The sequence below is a fragment of the Uranotaenia lowii genome, chromosome 1 (genome assembly GCF_029784155.1).
Source record: "Uranotaenia lowii strain MFRU-FL chromosome 1, ASM2978415v1, whole genome shotgun sequence".
NCBI lineage: Eukaryota > Metazoa > Arthropoda > Insecta > Diptera > Culicidae > Uranotaenia > Uranotaenia lowii.
In genome coordinates this window covers 34,312,608-34,337,412 of record NC_073691.1, presented here as the reverse complement: position 1 = coordinate 34,337,412, position 24,805 = coordinate 34,312,608, and the positions used below count along the sequence as shown (strand labels likewise).

Genomic DNA, 24,805 nt, shown 5'->3' with positions numbered 1-24,805 from the left:
ATATTTTTTGAACCGTTACCAATTTTTTTTAACTAAATGTTTTTTTTTTTAATTCAGTTACCTGCTTGAGGTAGGATGCAACAAAGTGCAAAATCAAAGAGACACCTTGTAAATCTCGTTTCCATATGCTGGAACATGATGTTTTGCTTCCCGCTTTTGTCAAGATTGAAATTTCATTCATCCAAACATTTATTTTTATTATTTAAGCTTGTAGAATTTTTTGTAGTATTTTTCACGCCTAAATGTATGCAACATCCTGATGTTTAGATGAAACGTAAAAGTTAGTTTCAACCGAACCAAAAATTATTTTATTTGCTGTTCTATGCGTAATGGCCTTTATGGCATCAAAAATTGATCAAAAACTTTAAATTTTCATACCTTTTCCTTAGATTTTTCATTGGAAACAAACTTTGTTGCAAGTGACCCCTTTTTTATATAGTGAAAATCGCAATTTTTTTAGAAATTTAAAAATAACTGAAGAAACCAATAATTTTTCAGACTACGTCAGTTTGATGTCCTACCAAACTTAAAACTTTTGATGAATAAGTGGCATGATTATCTGTGAACGTAAGTTTTTTAGAAGCCATTGAAGTTGAAAAGTGTTGCATTTTGCCCCAGTTGACGGTAACCATTAATCAAAATCATCACCAGATACTGAAGTCAAGTGGGTTCAAATCCGGTAACGTTCAAGTCCATTCAGGTGAACTGTTGAAACAAGGCAGAATCTGTTATCACTTTTTCTGAACGATCAATGCTTTCTGGAAGCAAAAACTGTATTTGACCAAAAGCATCATGGCGCAAGGATGCAAATAGCCTTTTAAACTGTGTTAATAGTAATACTCCTTGTTTATTTTCACGCCACTGCTGATTAATAGCTATAGTAATTTCCCTTTCGTCGATATTCTTTGCCAAACCATCATAGCTAACGTATTTTGACATCGCTTGACTTCTCTTTAAATATCTAGGGCAATGTCAGGTAAGACGGACACCCTAAGGTAGAATCGCAATAGAAAATCAGATATTGGTTTTTTCATCGCTGAGTGCTTTTCGATCGACAGTTGCTCTTGCCAAGGTCTTTTGAAGATATATCAAACCGGTGAAAAATTTGAATTACCTGGACAAACTTACGCGTCCATTATACTACCCGCCTTAAAAACTTTTTTTTTCAAAACATTTGTTGCTCAAGCCGTTCGACCGGAATTCGCCGATTTTCCTATACACAGCTAATTCTTTTTGCTGGAAACCAGCAAAATTTTGTTGTTTTTGTCCCGCTGACTTTCCAGCAAAATTTCCAGCAATTTAAATTGCTGGAAAAAACAGCAAACGTTAATGCTGTATAGCAGGCGCGGGGGTGGGATTCTCTAAATCAGTTTCGCGTTCATAAACGAGCGATTTAAGCGCCACCTCTTTCGAGGACCGCTCGTCGAGTTTTATTGCCCGGCGAGAAACCCAACCTCAGGGCGGGTTTTCCTAAGGATCCAAAAGCGGATGCAGAAACGATCGGGGAGACCAAAGTTAATGAGGAGTACTAGGGAAATTACACCTTCGATTCGAAGAGGTAGCTGGGGCGCGAACCACGGTCTATCCGTTTGAAAAAAAAAAAACACACGCTTGCGTGATCGTCACAGGAGGAACTCACTTTCCGGTTTTCCCCTGGGTGACCGAAGCATAAGCGAGGGAACTGTTTTCTCGAGCAGTTCTTCCCGAAGCAAAAAAATAAACTATAAAAAACTAGAACCTAAAAACGAACGGACAAACACGTGAAATTCCCTTTTTCAATAAGACTTAATGTTCTGGGAAAGCATAATTTCTCTTATTTTTCAACAAAATACATAATTGGCGGTTGAAAAAGTTTGTATTAATACGAAATGAAACGAGAAGTACATATTTTACATTTTGTACAATCTTAAGCTAAGTTTTTATTTTTGAATTTTACCTAGGATTACATCATTAGCTTTTTGGGGTTCCTTTTCCTGCTTTCCCTACGTGTGCTTAGTGGGTGAGAATGGGCTGTTATTGGCGCAGCCTTCTCAACTGGGAAACCTAGTGGCTTAAATGGTTTCCAAAAAACTGTGTGTGGCTAATTTTAGAATGGCCAAAATATCTCCTTCACATGCGCATGGGTTATTTTTACATTTGTACTTACAGTACCATTTCTGTTTACGTCGGCAAAGTAGAGCTGATTGTTGCGGGGTTGCCGAAAATAGATTCGACTGCTGGGCGGAGTATCACCGGCTCATCAGTGACCGGGAACGACGTTTATTACGGCGTGTCGATGTTGGCGAAAACTCAGCGGGGATGATGCAGATCAGCAGCGAATCAGTCTTCGTGGCCTGGAAGGGGTTGTAACGGGCAGACCACTGAACCACGTGTTGACGGGTGGTTCACTTCCGACAATTCCTGGTCGGGAAAACCTTAATCCTGTTCCGTGCACCTTCAGCGGGTTCGAGCGGCAGGTTAGCTAGCAATCGCTAGAAGCGTTGTGGTTGCTCCTAAATAAAAAGCCGTTGAACGGCTGTTCAACGAACAAAATTAGCACACACAGTTATGAACACACAGAATCCAAAGATTTTTTACCTTTTTTCTTTTTAAAGGCGAGCACACGATTTTAAGCACACGCACAACTAGCTAGCTAACTAAATCGTCCTGTTAACGAAGGAACAAAATATGGAACAATTAAATCTAATCTAGAAGGACACTTCACGTGTTAATTTACTTCTACGAAACGCGGCCAAGTACAAAAACACTCGCTTGGGCTTAAATCACGGTCAGGATCAAAGTGGAAGAGGTGAATTCCTGGGATCCTCAGTAAGGTCGCAAGTTTTGGAAAATCTGGTTTTTTTCAAAGGGAATGCCGATGATCACCGAAGGCGGTCATCGACCTTTCGAGCGTCGGTTTTTGCCATATATACGCTCTCGGCACGGGTTGGTAGCCTCCCTTTCCTTCCCACATAAAATCAATCTACCCTCTCATTTCGATCCGCCCTTGGATCCCAACATTTACGAGGTCAAACTTTGAAGGCGACGCTAAATCAAGAACGCCTGAAATAGTCCCGGTTAAGTTCGACTTCCTAGAAGAAGAACTGGTATGCAAGCTTGAATGCAGTGTTATGACGTGAAGCGCGTGGTATGAATGCATACCTTTCTATGCAATGGCATTTTGAAAAGGCTTATTTTGTCTTGTTGCTCTTGGTTAATGTTATCAATAATATTTGAACTAAGAACGAATAAATAAATAAATAACGAAATGTATACAAATATATCTAAGTAAATATTTACAACATGTAACAGTGTTACATAATTCCCTACTGAAAATACGAAAATTTGTTTGAATTAATAATTCAAACAAATTTTCGTAGCTTTTTATTGGTCTCCTATACAAACGTCTCTGTTCTGATCGTAACAACCTTGGTTGGCCTACATCCACATTCATACGCAATGGAAAACACAACATGAATCAATTATCAATTGGAGTAGTTTCCTACTCCAAAGATTATAACAAAAAAAACTTCTTCGACATTTTTAATTCATAACCCTTTACACAGAACTTCACAATATATAAACTGAATCCTAAGTCATTCCCCTCCAGAAGTTTCGTTATCCGAAGATCTGGAATGCTTATTCTTCGAAACGTAACCGGTTTGCCTCACTAAAACTACACCAGACCATCCTGTCCGGAAAACGTTTTATGTGGAAAACAAACACGAAAAATAACCGGTTTGCCTCACTGTAACTACACCAGACCTTGTTGTCCGGAAAACGTTACATGTGGAAAACAAACACGAAAAATAACCGGTTTGCCTCACTGTAACTACACCAGAACTTATTGTCCGGAAAACGTTACATGTGGAAAACAAACACGAAAAATAACCGGTTCGCCTCACTGTAATTACACCAGACCTTCCTGTCCGGAAAACATTACATGTGGAAAACGAACACGAAAAAAAACAGCTTGCCTCACTGTAGCTATACCAAACCTTTTTGTTCGGAAAACGCTACATGTGGAAAACAAAAACGAACATAAACAACCGGTTTGCCTCACTGCAACTACACCAGACCTTCTTGTCCGGAAAACGTCACATGTGCAAAACAAACACGGAACAACATGCACGACTCTCTGAAACTAAACCAGTATTGTTCTACTTGAAAACATAACATGAGAAAACGAACACGAATTATTAACTCTTCATCAAAATTATTTCTTGCGAAATAATTTGAGAAAAAAAAATTATTAAGTTTCAATCACATTCAACCCATTCATGAACACACCTATCCTTCATCGTAATGAACATATCTATTCTCTAGCATGTTGGCCGATGAGGCGCGCCACTCACCGCCAACTCTCACGCACACTGACGCAGCCAACGCAAGACGATCATAAACAGAAAGAGAAATGTCAAAAGTGGAAAATTTTCTGAACGGTTCGGAATACTGAGTAGAGTGGAATGCTGATTCAACGTGTGGATTTGTTTCTTTGGCCGCAAAAGGTTACTGGATTGCCGATATTTAAAAAATTGCGAGGACCAGGCGGCCCATGGACCGGAACAACCAGCTGCAGGAGCTGCCGAATCTGCTGTATTTTAACCAGGAAAGTAAACATTATCGTGAGTTAGATGTTTTTTTAATCGAGCATTTTTTTTGGGGCTTTGGGAGGGGTTTTCTGTTTCGTTTCAGGTCTAGTGATGGATAACTGAAGGCAATTACAAACTGCTGATGTTAATGGTTGGCAAGAGGAAACAATTTTGATTTATCTACGAGACTAAACAGAAACCAAAATGATATGATTATGCTTGATGCGCAGCTTGCTCTTCCTTGAGAACCTCGGAACGGACTTAATTGACTGGTATTTGAAGAAGGCTATTTTGGAAGTAACCGTATAAACGAAAATTGAATATCCTACCTAAGAACAACGGAAAGACGAACAAGAAAACATGCAAAAGAAAAACAACAAAAATCGTAAGTGTTGTTAAATTTTCCTACTAATTTAATTTGAATTACTAAAACTAGATTTAATGCAGGCAATAGGCGCGACTAATACTAAATTATAACTACTATTTACAAAATATGTACAAAAGGGGGGAAGCAATTTCCACTCCCAAATTTTTTTATATTGCCTTTTCGGATTTCGATGGTCGTTTGTCTGTTGTTTACCTTTTCCAATGAGGTGTAAACAGAATGTTTTCGAATGATTCGAGCTCAACATGAATGCTTTAAGTATTTTCAATGAATTTGAAAAGACGATTCAAATTTTTTTTGGAATTGTTGCTTTGAGGATAGGCTCATTCTTTGCTTATAACGACCACTACTAAAATGTCGTCGAAGTCATCGCTTAGGCTCGCTTTGGAATTCGTGTTACACGTACTATTGGCAGGTCATCACCTTAGCTCCTTCTTATGCTTCGTGGGCACTACGACTCTTCTGAAATCAACACCTAAACCTTCAAAGCTTCCGCCAAAATTAGTATCGCTTACCCTAGTCTATGAAAACACCCGCGTCAATCAAGTGGATTTAAAAACCAATCAAAAATTCAAATTTTTCTGACGATTTCAGTTTCCAAATTTGAAATTAAGTTGTCACTTTTACTGAAGATTTCCATAGATAACAAAATGACTTTTAAAGTGGTTTCGTTGTCCACTGTGGATTATTTTAAGAATTTTGTTTTCTTGTAAGGATTAATTGTCACTTGTTTCCAAGGTTTACATAGCTTTAAAAAAATAGTGAGCAATTCAATTTTGAATGGGTTCGATGCCCATTTGAAATGGTCTGCGATTCGTTTCGATTTTCTTCGAGAAAATTGTTTGTCACTTGTTTCCAAGTTGTACATAGCTTTAAAAAAAATAGTGAGCAATTCAATTTTGAATGGGTTCGATGCCCATTTGAAATGGTTTTCGATTCGTTTCGATTTTCTTCGTGAAAATTGTTTGTCACTTGCTTGCAAGTTGTACATAGCTTTAAAAAAAAGTGGTTAATGAAGGTTTTAGCTTGTTCTGGGCAGATTAGCTTTTTTAAGGTGATTAGCATAGAATACTCCTAATCTTTTTCCGGTCGTCGACTCGAGCTCGTAACAATGTTTACCAAGTACTTTTCTTACGACGGCGAGTTCAAACTTAGGGGCCAGTTTTGAACAAAATCCTTTAGCCTTATCCGACAGGTCAAATGTTCTTTTAAGAACCGTTTCTCCTTCAGAATAAATAGGGCAATTAGAGTTTGAGCGAAGATTATAAGTTTTCTTGTGACGTTCGTAAGCCTTCGTTAGATTTTTTCGAATTTCTTCGAACAGCTTCTTACGCGATTCGTCTTCTTTCTGAGTAGTTCCTGATAGTTGTTCGTTTCTCATTTGTTGATATTCTTTACCATCTGAAATTCTTTCGCGACCGAATACCACGAAGTATGGTGAATGTTTCGTTGAGTCATGGATTGCACTACGAATAGCACAGGCAATAGTCTGAAGGTCGTCAGCCCAGTTTTTATGCTGATTGATCGTTGCTCTGATAGCCGTCGTTATTACACGATTCACACGTTCCGTGTTGTTCACCTGCGGGTGGTATGCAGGTGTCAACCAATGGTTTACTCCGTATTCCTCCAGAAGACTTTTGAACAATTTTGAAGTAAATTGAGTACCGTTATCGGTTAAAATTACTTCCGGAACTCCGAATAGCAGAAAAATCATATTTTTCACGAATTCTGTGAGTGAACTCGCTTTCGCTTCCCTAAATGGTTGAACTAAAATGAATTTGCTAAACACATCTGTTGCTACAAGCAGACAGGTGTGTCTGGCTTTTCCTGAAGCCGGTAAAGGTCCCACAAAATCCAAAGTAACGAATTGCCAAGGGAATTGGACGAATTCTTTTTGACTTCCCATTGGCGGAGTAGAGTTTATGTTTCCCGCTTTGGATGTTTGGCATTTTAGGCACTCCTGACAAAATTGCTTCACCTGTTTAGCCATTCCTGGCCAGAAAAAACGTACTCGAAGCGCTTGTAGTGTCTTTTCTTGGCCGAGATGGGCGATATCGTGTTCGGCTTTGATTATTTCTTCGCGTTCGTTCTCCCTTGGAAACAACTTCCATTTGAAACGAGGATCATCGGTTTTGATACGATTTGGTTCAAGTTGATAAATTAGTCCATCCGTCACTCGGTGCTTAGGAAATTTATCTGGGTTTTCCAATATTCGTTTGGTAAGTTGATCGTATTCAGTATCCATATTGGCATCAATCAAATCAATCGATCTCGACAAACAATCTGCGGTGATATTCTTAGAGCCCTTACGATACTCGAGTTGAATATCATAAGATTGGATTTTAAGGGCCCATCGGAGTAGTTTTGAATTACCCGACTCTATTCCGATGGTGAACAACCACAAAAGACTACGAGCATCCGTTATTACCTTGAACTTTGAACCCTCCACATAGTGTCTAAAGTTTTCAATAGCTAGTAAGACACCGAGACATTCTTTCTCCACGCTCGCGTATGCTCTTTGAGTCCTACTCAGCTTCTTACTAAAATAAGCTATTATTCTGGTTTCACCTTCCTGTTCCTGGGTTAAAGCGGCTCCAACGGCGGTATCGGAAGCATCCGATTCGATAGCAAAAGGCTTTGAGAAATCCGGGTTTGCAAGAATAGGAGCTGAACACAAAACCGATTTTAATTCAGCAAAAGCTTCTTCAGCTTTCTCATTCCAAGCAAATTTCTTATTCGTCTTCTTGAGCAGATCAGTAATAGGGACAGTTACCTTGCTGTAGTTTTTAATGTACCTCTGGTAAAATCCAGCTAAACCCAACAATCTCCTGACGTCTTTTACATTTTTCGGCCGTGCATAATTAAGAATTGCTGAAATCCGTGAACTATCAATGGCTACTCCTTTTTCTGTAAGCAAATATCCCAAATACCGTATTTGTTTCCGGCAAAACCTGGACTTTTCCAATGATATTGTAAGGTTTGCCTTCTTCAATCGCTCTGCTACTATTTTTACCAATCTGAGATGTTCCGTTAAGGTCTTTGTCGCTATCACGATATCATCCAGGTATACAAATACTGCTGGCATGAGATCGAATCCTATCGTCCTGTCCATGAGTCTGTTCATTGCAGCAGGTGCTCCGGTCACTCCGAACGGGCAAACTTTGAACTGGAACAATCCAAGCTTCGTACGAAATGCTGTATATTTCCTGCATTCTTCTCGAAGAGGAATTTGGAAATATGCATCTTTAAGGTCGATTATGGAAAAGAACTTTGCATGCTCTAACCGTTGGAATATTTCCAGCATATTCCGGATAGGGTATGTGTCCTTCATTGTCAAGCTGTTCAGGCGCCGCGAATCCAAGCAAACTCGGATCTTCCCGTTGGACTTCCTTACAGGAACCAACGGATTCGTCCACTCGCTCACGCACTCTTCAATCACGTCCATGTTTTTGAACCTTTCGATCTCAGCGTCGATTTCGGCCTGTATACTCGGAGAGCATCTGTAGATCGGTTGGTTACGAGGTTTTGCCCCCTCTTTTAAAACAATATTATGCTCAATAACATTAGTTCGCCCCAATTTCCCGCTACTTGTGAATTCGAATTCCTTGATGGCTTCTAGAAGCTGACTTTTTTCCTCAGAACTGAGCTCATGTTCAGTCTCAATCATTTCTAGGGTAGGTTCTGGTGGTTTGTCAGGAACATCGAAAGTAGGAATGTCTAATGTTCCATCCGTTTCTTCGATTTTGATTTTAGGTAATTGGTCTATGGGTTCAAGATTAAACGCGATGGATTCCTCCTGACCTTCGAACTCACCAATTAACTCTGGACCATTCCCAAGGTCGACCATCGGCTTGATACCAAAACTCCGCCAGAAATTACAACCCAGTATTGGTTTGGATATTTCTGGTACTACAACGGTTGGTACTACTCTAGTAATATTTTTGTATGTGTATGGAATATTTAAATATCCAACACATTTGTATTCCGTACTATCTGCAGTACAAACTCTCAACTTCGTTGGTTGAATTTTCAACCCATATTTTTCTGCGAGGTGTAAGGAATTTATTACGCTAATTCCGGCACCAGAATCCAAAAGAGCGATGAGTTCAGAGTCAAAAACTTGAACTTTTAGATAAGGACATTTTCGAGAATGAATTTTAATGGTATGAAGTTGATTAACAGGGTCGAAATTTAAATCTAACTTTTCAGAAGGAACTTTTTCTGTTCTTGGGACGCTTCGGTTCCTATCAAGGCATCCCCTTACTGGTTTCCCGGTCTAGAAAAATTCGGATTGTTCCCATTAAACCCGCAACGAGGACAATTTCGAATTGTTCTCCCCAGTTCCCCACAACCGTAGCAAAACACGACCTTAGTTTCTGAACACTCGCGCCAGCCATGGCCTAGCTTCTTGCAGTTCCAACACAAAATCTGCTTGACTTGATCGGACTGCGGTTGACGATCTGGCCTTGATGAATTCTGATTCGTTCCGGGTTGATTGTTGTAGGGCCGCGTTCTGACCTGGTCGGGCTGCTGTTGTCGATCCAACCTCGATGTATTTTGGTTTATTCCGGAATGGTTGTTGAATGGACGCGTTCTGATGACATCTATCTCTTCCGTACCGCTGTCATTGTTGTCCGAATAACCGTGCTCCACATTATGGATCTGCCGTTGATTTCGAGATTCTAGATGACTGTGTAGGTTCATATCCGCTGCGTCAATTCTATGGTTCACCTCAATTAAGTGTTCCAAATTTACTACCTCGATGACTGAGAGTTTCGACTGGTAATGGTGTCGCATATTTTCCCAAATCACCTGAAATTTATCGCGTCTAGACATGGGTCTCGAGAGCATTTTATTAAGTCGTTCAATCTCCGTCACGAAGGCTATGAACGACTCCCCCCTAAACTGCTTCCGTTCGTGTATCTTCTGCCGTATGCCTTGATCTTGGTTCGGATTCCCAAATCGATAACGGATTTTGGCCTCAAATTGATCCCACGTCGAAATTTCCTCGATGTACGTGAAGAACCAATCCGATGCTCGGCCTTCCAGTACCAGATGTACATCTCGAAGTAACGCGTGATCAGAAACCCCTTCCCTATCTGCGATAATTTTCAATTTGAAGAGGAAATCCTCAACGGATGATTTTCCATCACCGGAGAAAGATATCTTCCAATTTTCGATTCGGCGATATTGACGATACTCCCTTTCGCGACCTTGAGTAGAAAATCTTGACTGCAGACTAGTATCGCTGCCTCTAGGGAACCTCCTACTACGATCCCTGAACCCCTGCGGAAAAGACTGGCGTAAATTTGATTGCTGACCAGCATCGCTGCTATCGCTGTCGCCTTCGTGCTGTGGAAAATTCCCTCTACCATGATTAGAAAATCTCGGAATTTCAAACGCCAAACTATTTGGTTGTGGCCCTTCGCGATTAGGTTGCCTGTTTTGCCTTGAACAGTTCAACTCCTGTGTTGGTTGATCCTCAACTCTAGCGCGTGTTAACAGTGACTCTAGCTCCTGAATCCGCCGAACTAAATCGTCGTAAGAAGGCCTAGTATCCTGTTCTACGAAAGATTTCGGTATGGCTCCCTTCGACTGGTCAACTTCTTTTGGAAGTTCCTTGGAGTTCGAACGCTCAAACGCAACCGCTGAATGAAATTGCTCCTCATCCCCTGTCGTTAAAGTCTCACTACTCTTTGAAGGCTTTTTAAGTACCCTACAGATTTCTTTTTTCATTTGTAATCTTCGCGACTCTTCGTTACTATCTGCTCCCTGATGTCTGTTCAGTCTGAAGTAATAATGTCGTAGCCTTGACTCGGTCCTTAGGTCTAGCTTATCACCTGCTAATCCCAGAAGTTGTTGCAACCGGTTTTCGATAAAGTCTGCTTCCTGAGCAAAAGTATAAGGCGGTGGATATTGTCTTCCCTCTGCCTGGTCGTCTTTAAATAACTTTCGTAATAATCTCTGTTTTCCTTGAAAATCTAACGTTTCAGCTTCTTTAGAACGCCCACGCAATTGAATCTCATAATCAACTTCCTCGTTGGTCAAATTATCCGCCGAAGGATACAAAATCGACATTTTTACTAAATACTTTTCTAACTTTTTCAGATGCAATGATATTAACGAGAACAACAACTAATCGGAGGATTAATCAACGGACTCACAAATCTACGAATTCTGCGGACTTACAACCCATACAAGGATACAGCTCACAATATTTGATGAGGATTTTTTTTAAGCACCCAGTAGTTTTAACAGATAACGTTTGATAACAGACCAGTAATAGTTTTTCAGAAAAATTTCGATTATAATTGCTGCAATGTTAATGTAGTATTGGAATTTATTTTTGAAGAATTGCAGTTTAGAAGCAAATGAGCCTAATAATATCGAAAACGATGGAATTGTATATGAAACTAGCCTAAATAGTACGTCTTCTTATAATCAACGAATATTATTTATAAATAGGACGGCTTACAAAATGAAAAGGTCTAGGACAACTACCCTAGATAATTAAGAAATTTGCGTACAAAAATAGTACGGCTTGCAATAAATAGGACAATATGAATAAATTAACGAAGAAGGTAATAAATATGACGTACTGAATAAATAACGAAAATATCTAATAAATAGGACGATATGAAATAAATAACAAAAAAAAAATGTATCGATTAGGACACTATGAAGCAAAAAAAAAAATGTAATAATAATTATGTTCAACCTAGATTAGAGCAATATATAACAATTTTTATAAGACAACGACTGTTTTTTTATTTATATACAATCAGAAGGAAAATTTTTGCTATTTCCCAAAACTAAAGCCTTAATTGAAAAAAAACAGCCTCTTTTAACACGTTGGGCGCCAGTTATAGCAGGCGCGGGGGTGGGATTCTCTAAATCAGTTTCGCGTTCATAAACGAGCGATTTAAGCGCCACCTCTTTCGAGGACCGCTCGTCGAGTTTTATTGCCCGGCGAGAAACCCAACCTCAGGGCGGGTTTTCCTAAGGATCCAAAAGCGGATGCAGAAACGATCGGGGAGACCAAAGTTAATGAGGAGTACTAGGGAAATTACACCTTCGATTCGAAGAGGTAGCTGGGGCGCGAACCACGGTCTATCCGTTTGAAAAAAAAAAAACACACGCTTGCGTGATCGTCACAGGAGGAACTCACTTTCCGGTTTTCCCCTGGGTGACCGAAGCATAAGCGAGGGAACTGTTTTCTCGAGCAGTTCTTCCCGAAGCAAAAAAATAAACTATAAAAAACTAGAACCTAAAAACGAACGGACAAACACGTGAAATTCCCTTTTTCAATAAGACTTAATGTTCTGGGAAAGCATAATTTCTCTTATTTTTCAACAAAATACATAATTGGCGGTTGAAAAAGTTTGTATTAATACGAAATGAAACGAGAAGTACATATTTTACATTTTGTACAATCTTAAGCTAAGTTTTTATTTTTGAATTTTACCTAGGATTACATCATTAGCTTTTTGGGGTTCCTTTTCCTGCTTTCCCTACGTGTGCTTAGTGGGTGAGAATGGGCTGTTATTGGCGCAGCCTTCTCAACTGGGAAACCTAGTGGCTTAAATGGTTTCCAAAAAACTGTGTGTGGCTAATTTTAGAATGGCCAAAATATCTCCTTCACATGCGCATGGGTTATTTTTACATTTGTACTTACAGTACCATTTCTGTTTACGTCGGCAAAGTAGAGCTGATTGTTGCGGGGTTGCCGAAAATAGATTCGACTGCTGGGCGGAGTATCACCGGCTCATCAGTGACCGGGAACGACGTTTATTACGGCGTGTCGATGTTGGCGAAAACTCAGCGGGGATGATGCAGATCAGCAGCGAATCAGTCTTCGTGGCCTGGAAGGGGTTGTAACGGGCAGACCACTGAACCACGTGTTGACGGGTGGTTCACTTCCGACAATTCCTGGTCGGGAAAACCTTAATCCTGTTCCGTGCACCTTCAGCGGGTTCGAGCGGCAGGTTAGCTAGCAATCGCTAGAAGCGTTGTGGTTGCTCCTAAATAAAAAGCCGTTGAACGGCTGTTCAACGAACAAAATTAGCACACACAGTTATGAACACACAGAATCCAAAGATTTTTTACCTTTTTTCTTTTTAAAGGCGAGCACACGATTTTAAGCACACGCACAACTAGCTAGCTAACTAAATCGTCCTGTTAACGAAGGAACAAAATATGGAACAATTAAATCTAATCTAGAAGGACACTTCACGTGTTAATTTACTTCTACGAAACGCGGCCAAGTACAAAAACACTCGCTTGGGCTTAAATCACGGTCAGGATCAAAGTGGAAGAGGTGAATTCCTGGGATCCTCAGTAAGGTCGCAAGTTTTGGAAAATCTGGTTTTTTTCAAAGGGAATGCCGATGATCACCGAAGGCGGTCATCGACCTTTCGAGCGTCGGTTTTTGCCATATATACGCTCTCGGCACGGGTTGGTAGCCTCCCTTTCCTTCCCACATAAAATCAATCTACCCTCTCATTTCGATCCGCCCTTGGATCCCAACATTTACGAGGTCAAACTTTGAAGGCGACGCTAAATCAAGAACGCCTGAAATAGTCCCGGTTAAGTTCGACTTCCTAGAAGAAGAACTGGTATGCAAGCTTGAATGCAGTGTTATGACGTGAAGCGCGTGGTATGAATGCATACCTTTCTATGCAATGGCATTTTGAAAAGGCTTATTTTGTCAAGTTGCTCTTGGTTAATGTTATCAATAATATTTGAACTAAGAACGAATAAATAAATAAATAACGAAATGTATACAAATATATCTAAGTAAATATTTACAACATGTAACAGTGTTACAGCTGGTTTCCAGCAATTCAAATTGCTGGAAAATCAGCAATCCAGATTGATGAAAACCAGCTATTTCTTTCAAAAAACCGGCTGTATTTAGTACCAAATTTATATTTCAATTCTAAATTAAATATTGAATACTGTCTGTGCATATAATGAGCAATGAAAAAGAATTAGTTTCTTCCATTGCTAAATTATGTTTTGTTTATTTTCAAGAACTTTTTTTTTTTTAATTTTCCAACACCGGCTCTGGAGTGGCAGCTTTGTGCCAGAGTGTTGATCATTCGCTACCTGAGAAAAGAGTTCTGATTAGTATCTTTTATGAAATCTGTCCAATAAAAACTCACCCTTGACTTGTGTCTGGTTGCTAGAGTATAGAGGAAAATAAAAATAATTATATTAATCCAACCAAAATTCGTGAAATAAAGTCTCACCTTGCTTCAGCGTACGAAAACAAACAGACTCCAATTTGACAACTCGATTGTTGATTTTCCAGCAAACTAGATCAATTGCTGGAAAGTCCAGCAATTTGAAAACCGAACACTAATTTTTCAGCAAAAATGACAAGAACACAACCGATTGCTGAAAAATCCAGCAATTAGAAAACCGATTGCTGGTTTCCAGCAAAAATTTGGATTGCTGAACGTTTCCAGCAATTTTTTTTTGCTGGAAATCGAGGCAAAAATTTACAGTGTAGATGGTTTAAGAAATACAGGCCCCATTCGTTTTTGGCAACATTCGATTTTGGCAACATCCGATTTTAGCACATGTGCCAAAATCGAACGGTTTTTAGAAGCGACATTATCTTTTAGTTCCCTCTTTATCAGGACCAATATTATTTAGACAAACACCAAAAATACGTGTTTACGTTCAGTTATGATGATAGAGTACAACAACAAAAAAAAAATTAAAAAATTACAAAGTACTCAAAAATTACAAAAAGATGAAAAATTAAAAAAAGTCAAAAACAAAAACCAACAATTAGCTAAAAATGGCAAAATCAACTTAAAAATGATGAAAAATTACAAAAATAGCAAAAATCACAAAAAAAAACAAAGATTATAAACAAAACAAAAATAGTGCAAAATGCATCGAAAACATGAAAAAAATCTATAAAAATTCTAAAAATGGTCGGAAGATGACTTAAAATAACGTTAACGATAGTAAAAATAGTTATTTTGTAATAATAAGAGAAATAAATTTCAGAAAAAATACCGTTCGATTTTGGCAACATTCGATTTTAGCAACACAAAATGTTCTGGCATGTTGCCAAAAACGAACGGGGTGTGTACCCAATAAACACTCAATTTTGAAAAAGTTTAAATTTTCGAAAATTTTGCAAGTTATAAACTATTTTCTGAAGAGAGAAATTACATCAAATAATGGATACTTATACACCCTTATTCTCGTTTTCGATCGAATGACATTCGTTCGAAAGTTTTGCTATTTCGTATTCTTGTTTTCGTTCGAACAAATGCGAACAGTTCGATCTTTCGAACATATTTCGTACGAACGAAACGTAGCATTCCGGTTTTCGATCGAACGTATTTTTACTACTACGTAACAAACGCAAGTCTACTGCTGCGAACGGCAGGCGTTTGATAAAAAAAATATCCTTTAACACAAAAAAAAGCAAAATTTGAAAAGTACCCTGGGGCACTATTAAAGAATGAAAGTAAACGAGTCAAAAAACCAAATTTTCTAGATTTATAATTATTTTTATTTCAAATGTTTCTATTTACATTGGATTTCTTTCTTTATTTTCATTACTCATATCTCCACCGGTGGGGCAATTTTTTCTTCAAGGAATTTTAAGCATCAATGGCTTATTCATCCCGATATGGGGCTTATTTTCAGAAGCAGCAGCGACTGCAAACTTACCACCGACTGGATCCAGCTCCGGTTCGTTAAACAATCGAAGCTCAAAACCCACCGGTACGAAATTTTATTCCGGGCCAGAACCTCTGGCTGTAAAATGTCCTTGATTCTCCGATCCGGTCTAGCCCGGCAAGAGCTTGTTCAGATCCACATAATTCTGAACGGCCATCTTCAAATGACGAGGGATGGTTCTGATTTTTTTTGTCCGCACGTTTCCTATGAACTGTAGCACTTTAGCCGATGATACTTCAAGGCAGCGGAGAAAAATCTTGGGGCACCTGTTCCGAATTGTTCGCCATAGTTGCTTTGTTTAAGGAGTCGATCAATTCGGCTGATCGGGATTTTGAGACCGGCCCGACTGGATCGGTACTGAGACTTGAGTATTCCTTTTCATACGGATTACGGATCCGACCACCCGAAATTTCACTAAACTACGAAAATAAACAGTTGTTTACGTTATGTTGTCATGGCGAAATTTGTTTTTTGACACATTTCTGTTCTTCGAAATTTCTAATTCGATCTGGTAACACCAACATCGAACGTATAACGTTCGAACGAAAACAAGAATACCTTTTTCGAGTTCGATCGAAAGTATCCGTTGAACGAACGACAGATACGTCGTAAGCAAGAATAAGGGTGATAGTTTTTGTTTGTTTTGTTTATTGAAGGGTGTCCACGATGAAATTGCCGCACACAAAATTGATTCGCAAAATTCGAGTTTTCATCCGATTGCCATAAATTTTCAGGGATTTTAAAATAACTATTAAACTTAATTTTACCATTTTATTTACAGTTTATACGCAAATGCCGGGACCTTGGCCTTAACCCCGGCCATAAGATTCTGCACAACCTGTGAATTAACATGCATGTATAGTTTGCATTGTAAACTCATACTTGATCTGTTTGAAGTCGGCCTTCACATATGTTTCGTCGTCCATGATGCAGCATTCAACTTTCGTCAGCATGTTGAGGTACAACTTCCTGGCGCGGATTTTTGGCGGACTTGTTCTGCTTCTCGTTGCGATTAGGGTCCTTTTGTACCTTGAACTTTCGAAGCCCAGTCTTAGTTTTGGTCTTCTGGATAAAACTTCGGCTTAGGTGCAGCTTCATAGCCACATCCCGAACGAAGACGTTCGGGTTTCGGTTGAAGGCCGTGTGTAAGGAATACTTTTTTCCTTCATTCTGGGCTTCCGGTCGGTGGTCAATCGTTCCTCGAACAGCTTAATCATTCGCGACACCGTGCAATTCGCGATTCCCAACGTTTTAGCGATGGCACGATGCGAGAGGTCCTTGTTCTCGTAATGAATGCGCAAGATTTTATCACGCACGAGCTGTTCTTTCGACTCCATTTCCGCGAGTTTTGATTACAAGACTTTAAAACTTGCATGATGTAAACAATGCACTTTGAACTAAATCCACCAAAATTTTCATTAAATTCTACCCAACGGTTAAAAAGTTAGAGCAATTTCATAGTGTGGCAATTTTATCGTGGACACCCTTTATTATGAGACCTTCCTTGATGTAAATGAACAGAGGGTCTCGAAAGTGTTGATACACTAGGTCATATTCCCATTAGATTTGTGCCAAAACATTTTCGAAGTTTTTGAAGGTGTCTTTTAACGTTAAATTATTAACGTTTAACGTTAAGTTTGGTGTGTAGTCGTTTTCAAGACCGGTAATGATATCTATAATTCTTTCAAACCTCTCCCAATCCGAAAAGAGGGGGTCCCATAAAAAACTACCCTAAATTTGACAAAATTCGAACAATTTTCGGAAACTACTGAGCCGATCAACTTGAAATGTTCTGAGTAGCCATTTTCAGGACCGGAAATGGTTTCTAGAATACTATCAAAACCTTCCAAATTCAAAAAACAGGGGCTCCTATACAAAATTAACAAAAATTGACAAAATTTTAACAATCCTTGGTGGATTTTTTGTTAAGAATTGATAAGCGTAAGCGTTTTTACATAATGATATGATTTATGGAATTGACAAATAAGTATAAGTTTACTTAATTATCAAAAAATTGATACAATTCGAACAATTTTTGTAGACTACTGAACAGATCCACAGGAAAATCGAGGTGGAGAAGTTTTTGTGGCCGTTAATGATTCCTACGAAGTTTGGAGCCCCACCCCTTCCTAAAAAGGGGGCCATCATACAAACATTAGGAAAAGTTGAGTAATTGTGAGAATGTTACAATAAAATTAGCATGTACATGTTGTTGTGGAGGAAGGAAACAATTTTGTTAAGTAAATTATGTGGTTTAATTCACTTCAGTAGTATAATCGATTGAAAATTGTAGAAATCATATTTACTAATTTACATTACTCAACGAGCCAACAAATGCTGATAAAGGAAACATTATGCGGGAGTTTTTCACCAGGCGAGGGTTTTACTCCATTTTCCCGAAATCCATTGGCTAGAATGAAAAATCACCAGAATTTCAATCATCAGAAATCCACTTCCCCAGAATTTTTTTTTCCCACAATGAACCATTTCCCAGAAAAATTTTCGCCAGAATTGTCATTTCCCAGAAAATTTAATATATTTATCCAACCTGAAATTCAAAAAATACATATAGATTTTTTCCACAAAAATTGGATTCCCATGATACTATTCTTTTGCGGCAAAGCCGCAACCAACGAGGATAAAGGGGCCGAGGCGGCACAAAGCCGAATATTGGTTCAAAAATAAATTTAGTTAGAAAATTTCAAACCTGTAGTTTCGTTTAAAAAATAATTTTGAAAAAATTAATTTCGAATAATATGAAATTTACAAGAATTCATTAGAAAAAAAAGCATATAAAAATACTAGAGGAAAAAATCTGGGATTTGTGCGATTCTGGGAAAAAAATCTGGGAAATGGTTCATTCTGGGAAAAAAAATTCTGGAAAGTGGTGCATTCTGGGGAATTTTTTTTTCTTGGGAATGGTTCATTCTGGGGTATGATTTTGGGTATTTGTCATTCTGGGAAAAATTCATTCTGGGCAAAAGTTTTCGGGTAAATGGGATACAACCCCAGGCGAGGCATGCTACCTGATTTCGGAAAAAAACAAGTGCCTATCGAGGGCAGATGCAAGGTGTGTATACATATATAGGAGGTGTTACCATATATTAAATTCCCGATTCAGCCATTTTGGTTATTTTGGCTAAGCAATTGTGGAACTCATGGAGTTTGTTTACCAACAAACCACAGAAACTTACTGTCAAAGTCGGAGAACCTCGTGTTTCAAAAAAACCTTGGGTAGATGTTTGCTAGGCAGGCTTGCGAATGTCATCCAAAAGAAAGTCGGGATCGTAACAGTCACATAACATTTCCCTATGACACTCGAAGAGATCTCATTGACATTGGCGGTCATCCAAAAAAAATTGTTACACGACGGGAAAAAATGTTTTTCAGTTTTGAAATGACAGTCGCTCAGAAAAATGTCATCGAACTATTCATCTCGATAACATTTTTGACTTCTAACAGTCGAAGATTCTGCTGGTCTTCTGGCTGTCGGAATGACATTATTGAATTTTAAATTACGTGAATGTTAAGATTTTGACGGTTTTGTAGTTGTTAATTACGAGCAATCGGAACTATTAACTGCAGGGAACAAATCGATTTCTAAAACGGACATTTGATATTTCGCCAGTGAATAAGTTTTCATTTGATGCTGGCCTGGTGCCTATGGCCAGATCGGTTACGGAATCCAAAACATCAAATTGATCAGATTCTAACTTGCGACACATGATTAGAAAGCTCTTAATCTGTACATGCTGGAAAGATGATTATTAAAACAAGGTTATTATTTGTCTTTCAAAAATGTTAATTTTATTCTTTTGAAACGCTAAAAGCTCGAAACCAAAAATGATTAACAAAATTTGAAGCCTTATTTTAGGTTCAGATGTGAAATTCTTCAGAAGTCAGTTCTTATGGCATAGAATTATGTACTTTAGTGTTGTTCTTTGTTAGTTATTATTTGAAGGTCATAAAAAATCCCTAATTTTAATTATTGTCAAAGATTTATTTTGTAAATTACATAACTGTAATTCAACTAAAGCTTAGTTCTTTTAGAAATGGGACACTTTCATTTGCTAATAGCTCGTTAACTAGTTATTGGATATTGAAAATTTTGACAGCATTTTGTTTCCTGTAAAAAGTACTATTCGACCTATTTTTTTCAAAATTTAAAATTTACGCGTTTTTGAGATATGTACGATGCAAGAGAAAAAGAAAAAAATAATTTTGCACAGTTTCCTTGAAAATACGTCATTATCAAATTGATAGCTGACAAAACCGTTGATTATTCAAAGAATTACTGAGTTTTTGTGGTGGATAAGTATGCAAACACTCTCAATAATGTCCACAAAGTTTAAATCAAGCATTGGAGAGAAGCACATGATCGCCAACAACGGTTAAAGATCATCAAGGAAGTCAAGTCTCATACCAGCATTTTTAATTTTCAATAAACGAAAAACTAAGGGTAGATCGCTGAAATGTCCAAAACAATTTTCTCCTTTAAGCTGAAAGTGTTGCCGAGTGATGACTCATTGAAATCCAACATCAAACAACTATTTTTTGATAGTTCCAAAGCTCTTAAGCTTTAAAACCGGTACCGAAAAAAAAAACGTTCAAAAATGTGGTAAAAAATAATCAAATTTGTTCATTTCGAATTAACTGTATCCACCAAAATGCTTCCAGTTTCCAGTTTCCAGAGAAGTATTGGACCAAAAAGTCTCAGAAATTGAAGAAGGAGGGTGAAGCCACCTAAAATATAGATTTTACGAAGTATAAGTTGGAGAAACTGATCAATACCATGACTGAAAAAAGTGTGCGCTGGCTAATGGGAGATACCGAGAATAAAGTTGAAATTTCTTTAACAAAAAACGGTAAATATTTTTTTTCAAAATTTTTCATGAAAGATCATAACATTACCTTCTTTTTCTTCATAGAAAGTATTTCGTTCAAACGAATGGTTTTTTAGATACAGGCATTCGTAACTGTCCCATTTCTAAAAGAACTAAGCTTTATTGCTATTAAATACTCGTTCCAAACTCATTAAACTTTAACACCAGAACTGAAATGAACAAAAAATTTTAGTTGTGTTATCGGTATATTAACTCGACATTTTTCTGATGGTTTCTGATTTCAAATCTCTAAGAATATCCCCACAAAGCGCAGTCGATAGAGTTAAAGTTGTCTAAATCAATGGCCGTTTTTGAAGCGTTAATAAAAGTCTTGAATGACAAACAAATGTTAAAAACAACTTTGAACCGTCAAAATAGCAATAAGCCCAAAGTTAAACGAACACAAAAACGCATAGGATTTCAATGAAACTTAATGTTTCCTCGAAGAGCTTCCATTAACTTAACTCGAGGATATGATGGCTAGCATCTTACAAATGCTAAAACCACTAACCCACAGAACATGTTCTATGTATGCCGTGACCGGGATTCGATTTCATGACCGTTGGCTTAGAGGACTGGAATGCTATCCTCTAGACCACGGGCGGCGTCAGTTATTGAAACTAATAGAATTTCTCATTCTCATAGAACTTATAATTTTATAAGAATTACATGCATTTTTTTGACAAAAAAAAATATTTCTCTTCAACCGGAATTGATGATGTGTGGCTAAAGTTTTTCATTAAATCTATTTGGTATTAGAAATTCTCTCTTTAGATTCATTTGAAAAAGAGCTTTCACAAAAACTTTAAGCTTAAAACAATTTTCAGTTTTGTAAGACAATTTTGTTGTGTTTTTGGAGTTTTAAAATCACGTCCCTAACTCAGGATCAGGGACGGGATTATGTCATAGTCATGAGCCAAAAACTGCGACTAGTAACCAATGTTTTTACTCACATGTCGTTAGTTTAGGATTTTTTTGAAATGAAAGCATGCTATGAATGATTATTTTGGTAAAGAAAGATTTTTCCATTATGTCATTGATCATTGAGATCTACAATATTTCGGTCATGACATGATGGTCAAAACTGGTCATGACATAGATCACCAGTGCAATTTTTGGCTGCATCGTTTGCCAAGCTAATTTTCAATTTGTTGTAGTATGACAAACGCTAACTAGCAATAGTATGTATGGTTTCCCCCATCGGTAGCAAGGTCCTGCCTATGACTGTGTGGCTTGGCCTTCGAATTTCTTCTAGGGCTTCCACGGTCCGATGGTTCGTCGAAGGAAGGCATCCAACCCTCAGAAACCTACAATGGCCAGCTAACCGTGCCGCTTGCAATAGTCTCTTCAGATTAACCCCAGATGCATTCCCTCTGAAATATATAATTATTTATACAATGAAACACATCTTACCTGTCGGCAACTTATGGGATTCGAACCCAAAAGTTTTTCTTGCCGATATCGGGAATCGAACCCAGTACGCTTGGGTTACCAGACTCGCGCCAGCCTATCCGCTATGTCAAACGCATGCGCTATGACAAACGCTAACTAGCAATAGTATTAAAAAATGAAAATAGAGATAAGTGTTTGCTGCGCCTTTTTTAAAGATTCCATTTGGTTCCCAAATTTCATTCATCGCTCACTCTTCTCATACGTGACATTTTTTACCTCACGTGAATATGAATGGAATTTTCATTCACATGATAGGAAGATTTCTGTCATGACATGATCCATGACTGATCATATTTTCTTGGGTATAGTGATCCAAAATAAATTTCGCCGTCCATATGAATGAATGAAAATTTTCAAGCCTGCTCAGGATACATTTTCCTTTCACCTCTAATTGTATGATTCAAGCTTTGCTTGTATTCTGTTACATTTGAATGTCAAAAGTAACTCATCTTTGTTTCGATTGTTCGTACAACATAATAACGAAAATTTTTCTTATTTCCTTATTCCAGGACGCCGAATGCATCGAGCGGTTAAACGAGTGCGGCGAGTTGCGGAAAATGCTGAAACCCTACAAAGTATCAACTCAAAATATCGCAAACTCTATCCTAAAGTTTAACCGTCATTCTAACCCAAACTTGTATTGCCTTTTAGTGCCTCGAATCTTCGTTTACGTGCAAAACCTGTGGTGGCTACCGGCTGCTTCCCTGCCCGAGCTGCGGCGGTTCCAAGAAATCGATCCACCGGAATCACTTCACGGCCGAATTTATCGCCCTCAAGTGTATGAACTGCGACGAAGTAGGCCTGGTCAAGTGTCACAGCTGCTGAAAATAAAACGTCGATCGAGGAAGGTCATCGAAGAAGGCCAAGGTTTTAACGATGAAGCGAGACAATCTTAAGCCGATGTATGAACGAGTGCGTATGTGTGAGTGACCGCGTGTTTTTTTTTGTATCGGTCTGTGTAAGGTAACTGGAACAAAATGGCGTCAGGCAAGCGAACCCTTAATTTAAATCAATCAAGATTTTTTGCGAAAAAAATTTCATTTTAGGTAACCTGGAGTCACCTGGAAACTTAAGAATCATGCGTTAGGAAACGGAAAAAATGCGTTATGGACTGATTCATGATTGGAATGAACCGGAGAAGACCAACAATCGTTGCAATACTAGTTAAATAAGACAGCTTGATAGCAGTATAGTTGTGATAAACCAATCCGAAACCGCTAGAATTTTTACTCATTTTTCATCTCCAAAGTAGCTCAAATTACACATTGTCTGTTTGTATGTTTCAACGCAGCTAAATTTTACAGATTCAACCTTTTTTTGTCATAGATAACCTAAAAACTTCAATGCCAACTTAAACACAACAATACTTTCCGGATCAAAACTAAGGATTATTTCCCTTTCGTAGAATGTATTATTCGTTATGCGTATTCTGATGGTCAAACTTAAACTGCTCTAGCTAAGACCTATTATTTATATTTACTCTCGAGTTTACTCTAGATATCGATATTGTAGAACAATTTATTTTCATGCACTTTACTTAGTTAGTTTAGTGAAGCCTATAGTGTAGCTTTTGTGAGTGCATCATCCTGATTTTTGCGAGAGGAATCCATAAAAAAAAAACAAGCTAGATAAAGAACAAATTTAATCGTTCCAAATCTAAACATTCCATAGGTATTTTTTTACTCGCTTTTGAAGAAACAAAGCTATTTGAACACGAAACAGAAAAGTATTGAAACAAAACAAAACGATAACAAATAAAATGCAGATATTTTTGAAATGGAGGTTCCTCTGATATGTTTTTTAAATCGTAAATTGGGATGAAGATAGACATAAATAACAAATTGTACATAGAAACAGCAACAGTTTTAAAACAACTTCATACTTCTACTACAAACAATGGTTTTTGCTCAATAAAGGAAGATGTGTTTAATAAAACTGGCAGGATAAACAAAACAGGAAAAAAAGAAAACAATAATCAATAAACTGAGTTTTCAAAGAGTGCATCATCGTACGCTGCCCGATACTTTCATGAAAGCTCTGTTAAACTTTTTTTTAAAATGAATAAATTGCTCGCAATGTAAGACAAACAAAACTTTCAAATTTTGTGTATGAACGAAAAGCTTATGTTTTCGGAATAGAATGAAAGAAGTCCCTGAATCCTCGAATCTTAAAATACATGCATAGCCAAGCGCGGTCCTCGCTTTCGGGGATGATGTAGGTTGATTTTTCAAAATTTCAAAAATCAGTCAATAAAAAGGAACTTAAATCACTGATGAACTTAAATATCTGGTTACAAAATCTTCTTTTTTAAAGAGAGATAATTGCAAGGGGCGGAGAGTAGTGTTGGGGATGCACTTGCAAATGAGTTTTCAGTATTTTCTGCACACAGCTTCTCCTGTTCCCCTTGAGTTTCATTGAACATAATCAGAGCAATTGTGGAAAATCTTCAATTCGAGAAGAATGATGGAAACTTTTAACAATTTTTCTCAAAATACTAATTTGTATATCCTTCAATACAACTGATACATCCTTTCTTTAAACAATCTGAGAATTTATAATATTCACTGCGAAAAAATGTTGATAAAAAGATAATTTTCCTAATTGCATATTTGGTATTTCAAAAATTACAACTATAGGAACTCTTTGAAGGATCTCTCGATTGAAAATAATACACACATTTTTGAAGAAGATAATGTAAAAAAAATCTTCAAGATCTCTTTACTATTTTCTCCGAGTTTCTTCATATAACGGCAAGGCTCACAACAAAATTCTAATGATTCTCATTTTGCACCTATACGTTTGAAAAA

General features: G+C 37.8%; 1 protein-coding gene across 7 annotated transcripts in view; it reads left to right on the top strand.

Moving 5' to 3' along the window:
* LOC129754834 (uncharacterized) overlaps positions 1-24,090 on the top strand; it is a 249,919-nt gene extending 225,829 nt beyond the window's left edge. For 6 of the 7 annotated variants that reach the window (XM_055751089.1, XM_055751064.1, XM_055751073.1 and 3 more), the window contains 2 exons: positions 22,508-22,573; positions 22,650-24,090. In XM_055751089.1, the coding sequence (XP_055607064.1) occupies positions 22,508-22,573; positions 22,650-22,823 (240 nt within the window). In that variant the 3' untranslated portion in view covers positions 22,824-24,090. The remainder of the gene's footprint in view (positions 1-22,507; positions 22,574-22,649) is intronic. The other variant, XR_008739118.1, reaches the window with a different exon arrangement.
* Positions 24,091-24,805: the final 715 nt, after the last annotated feature.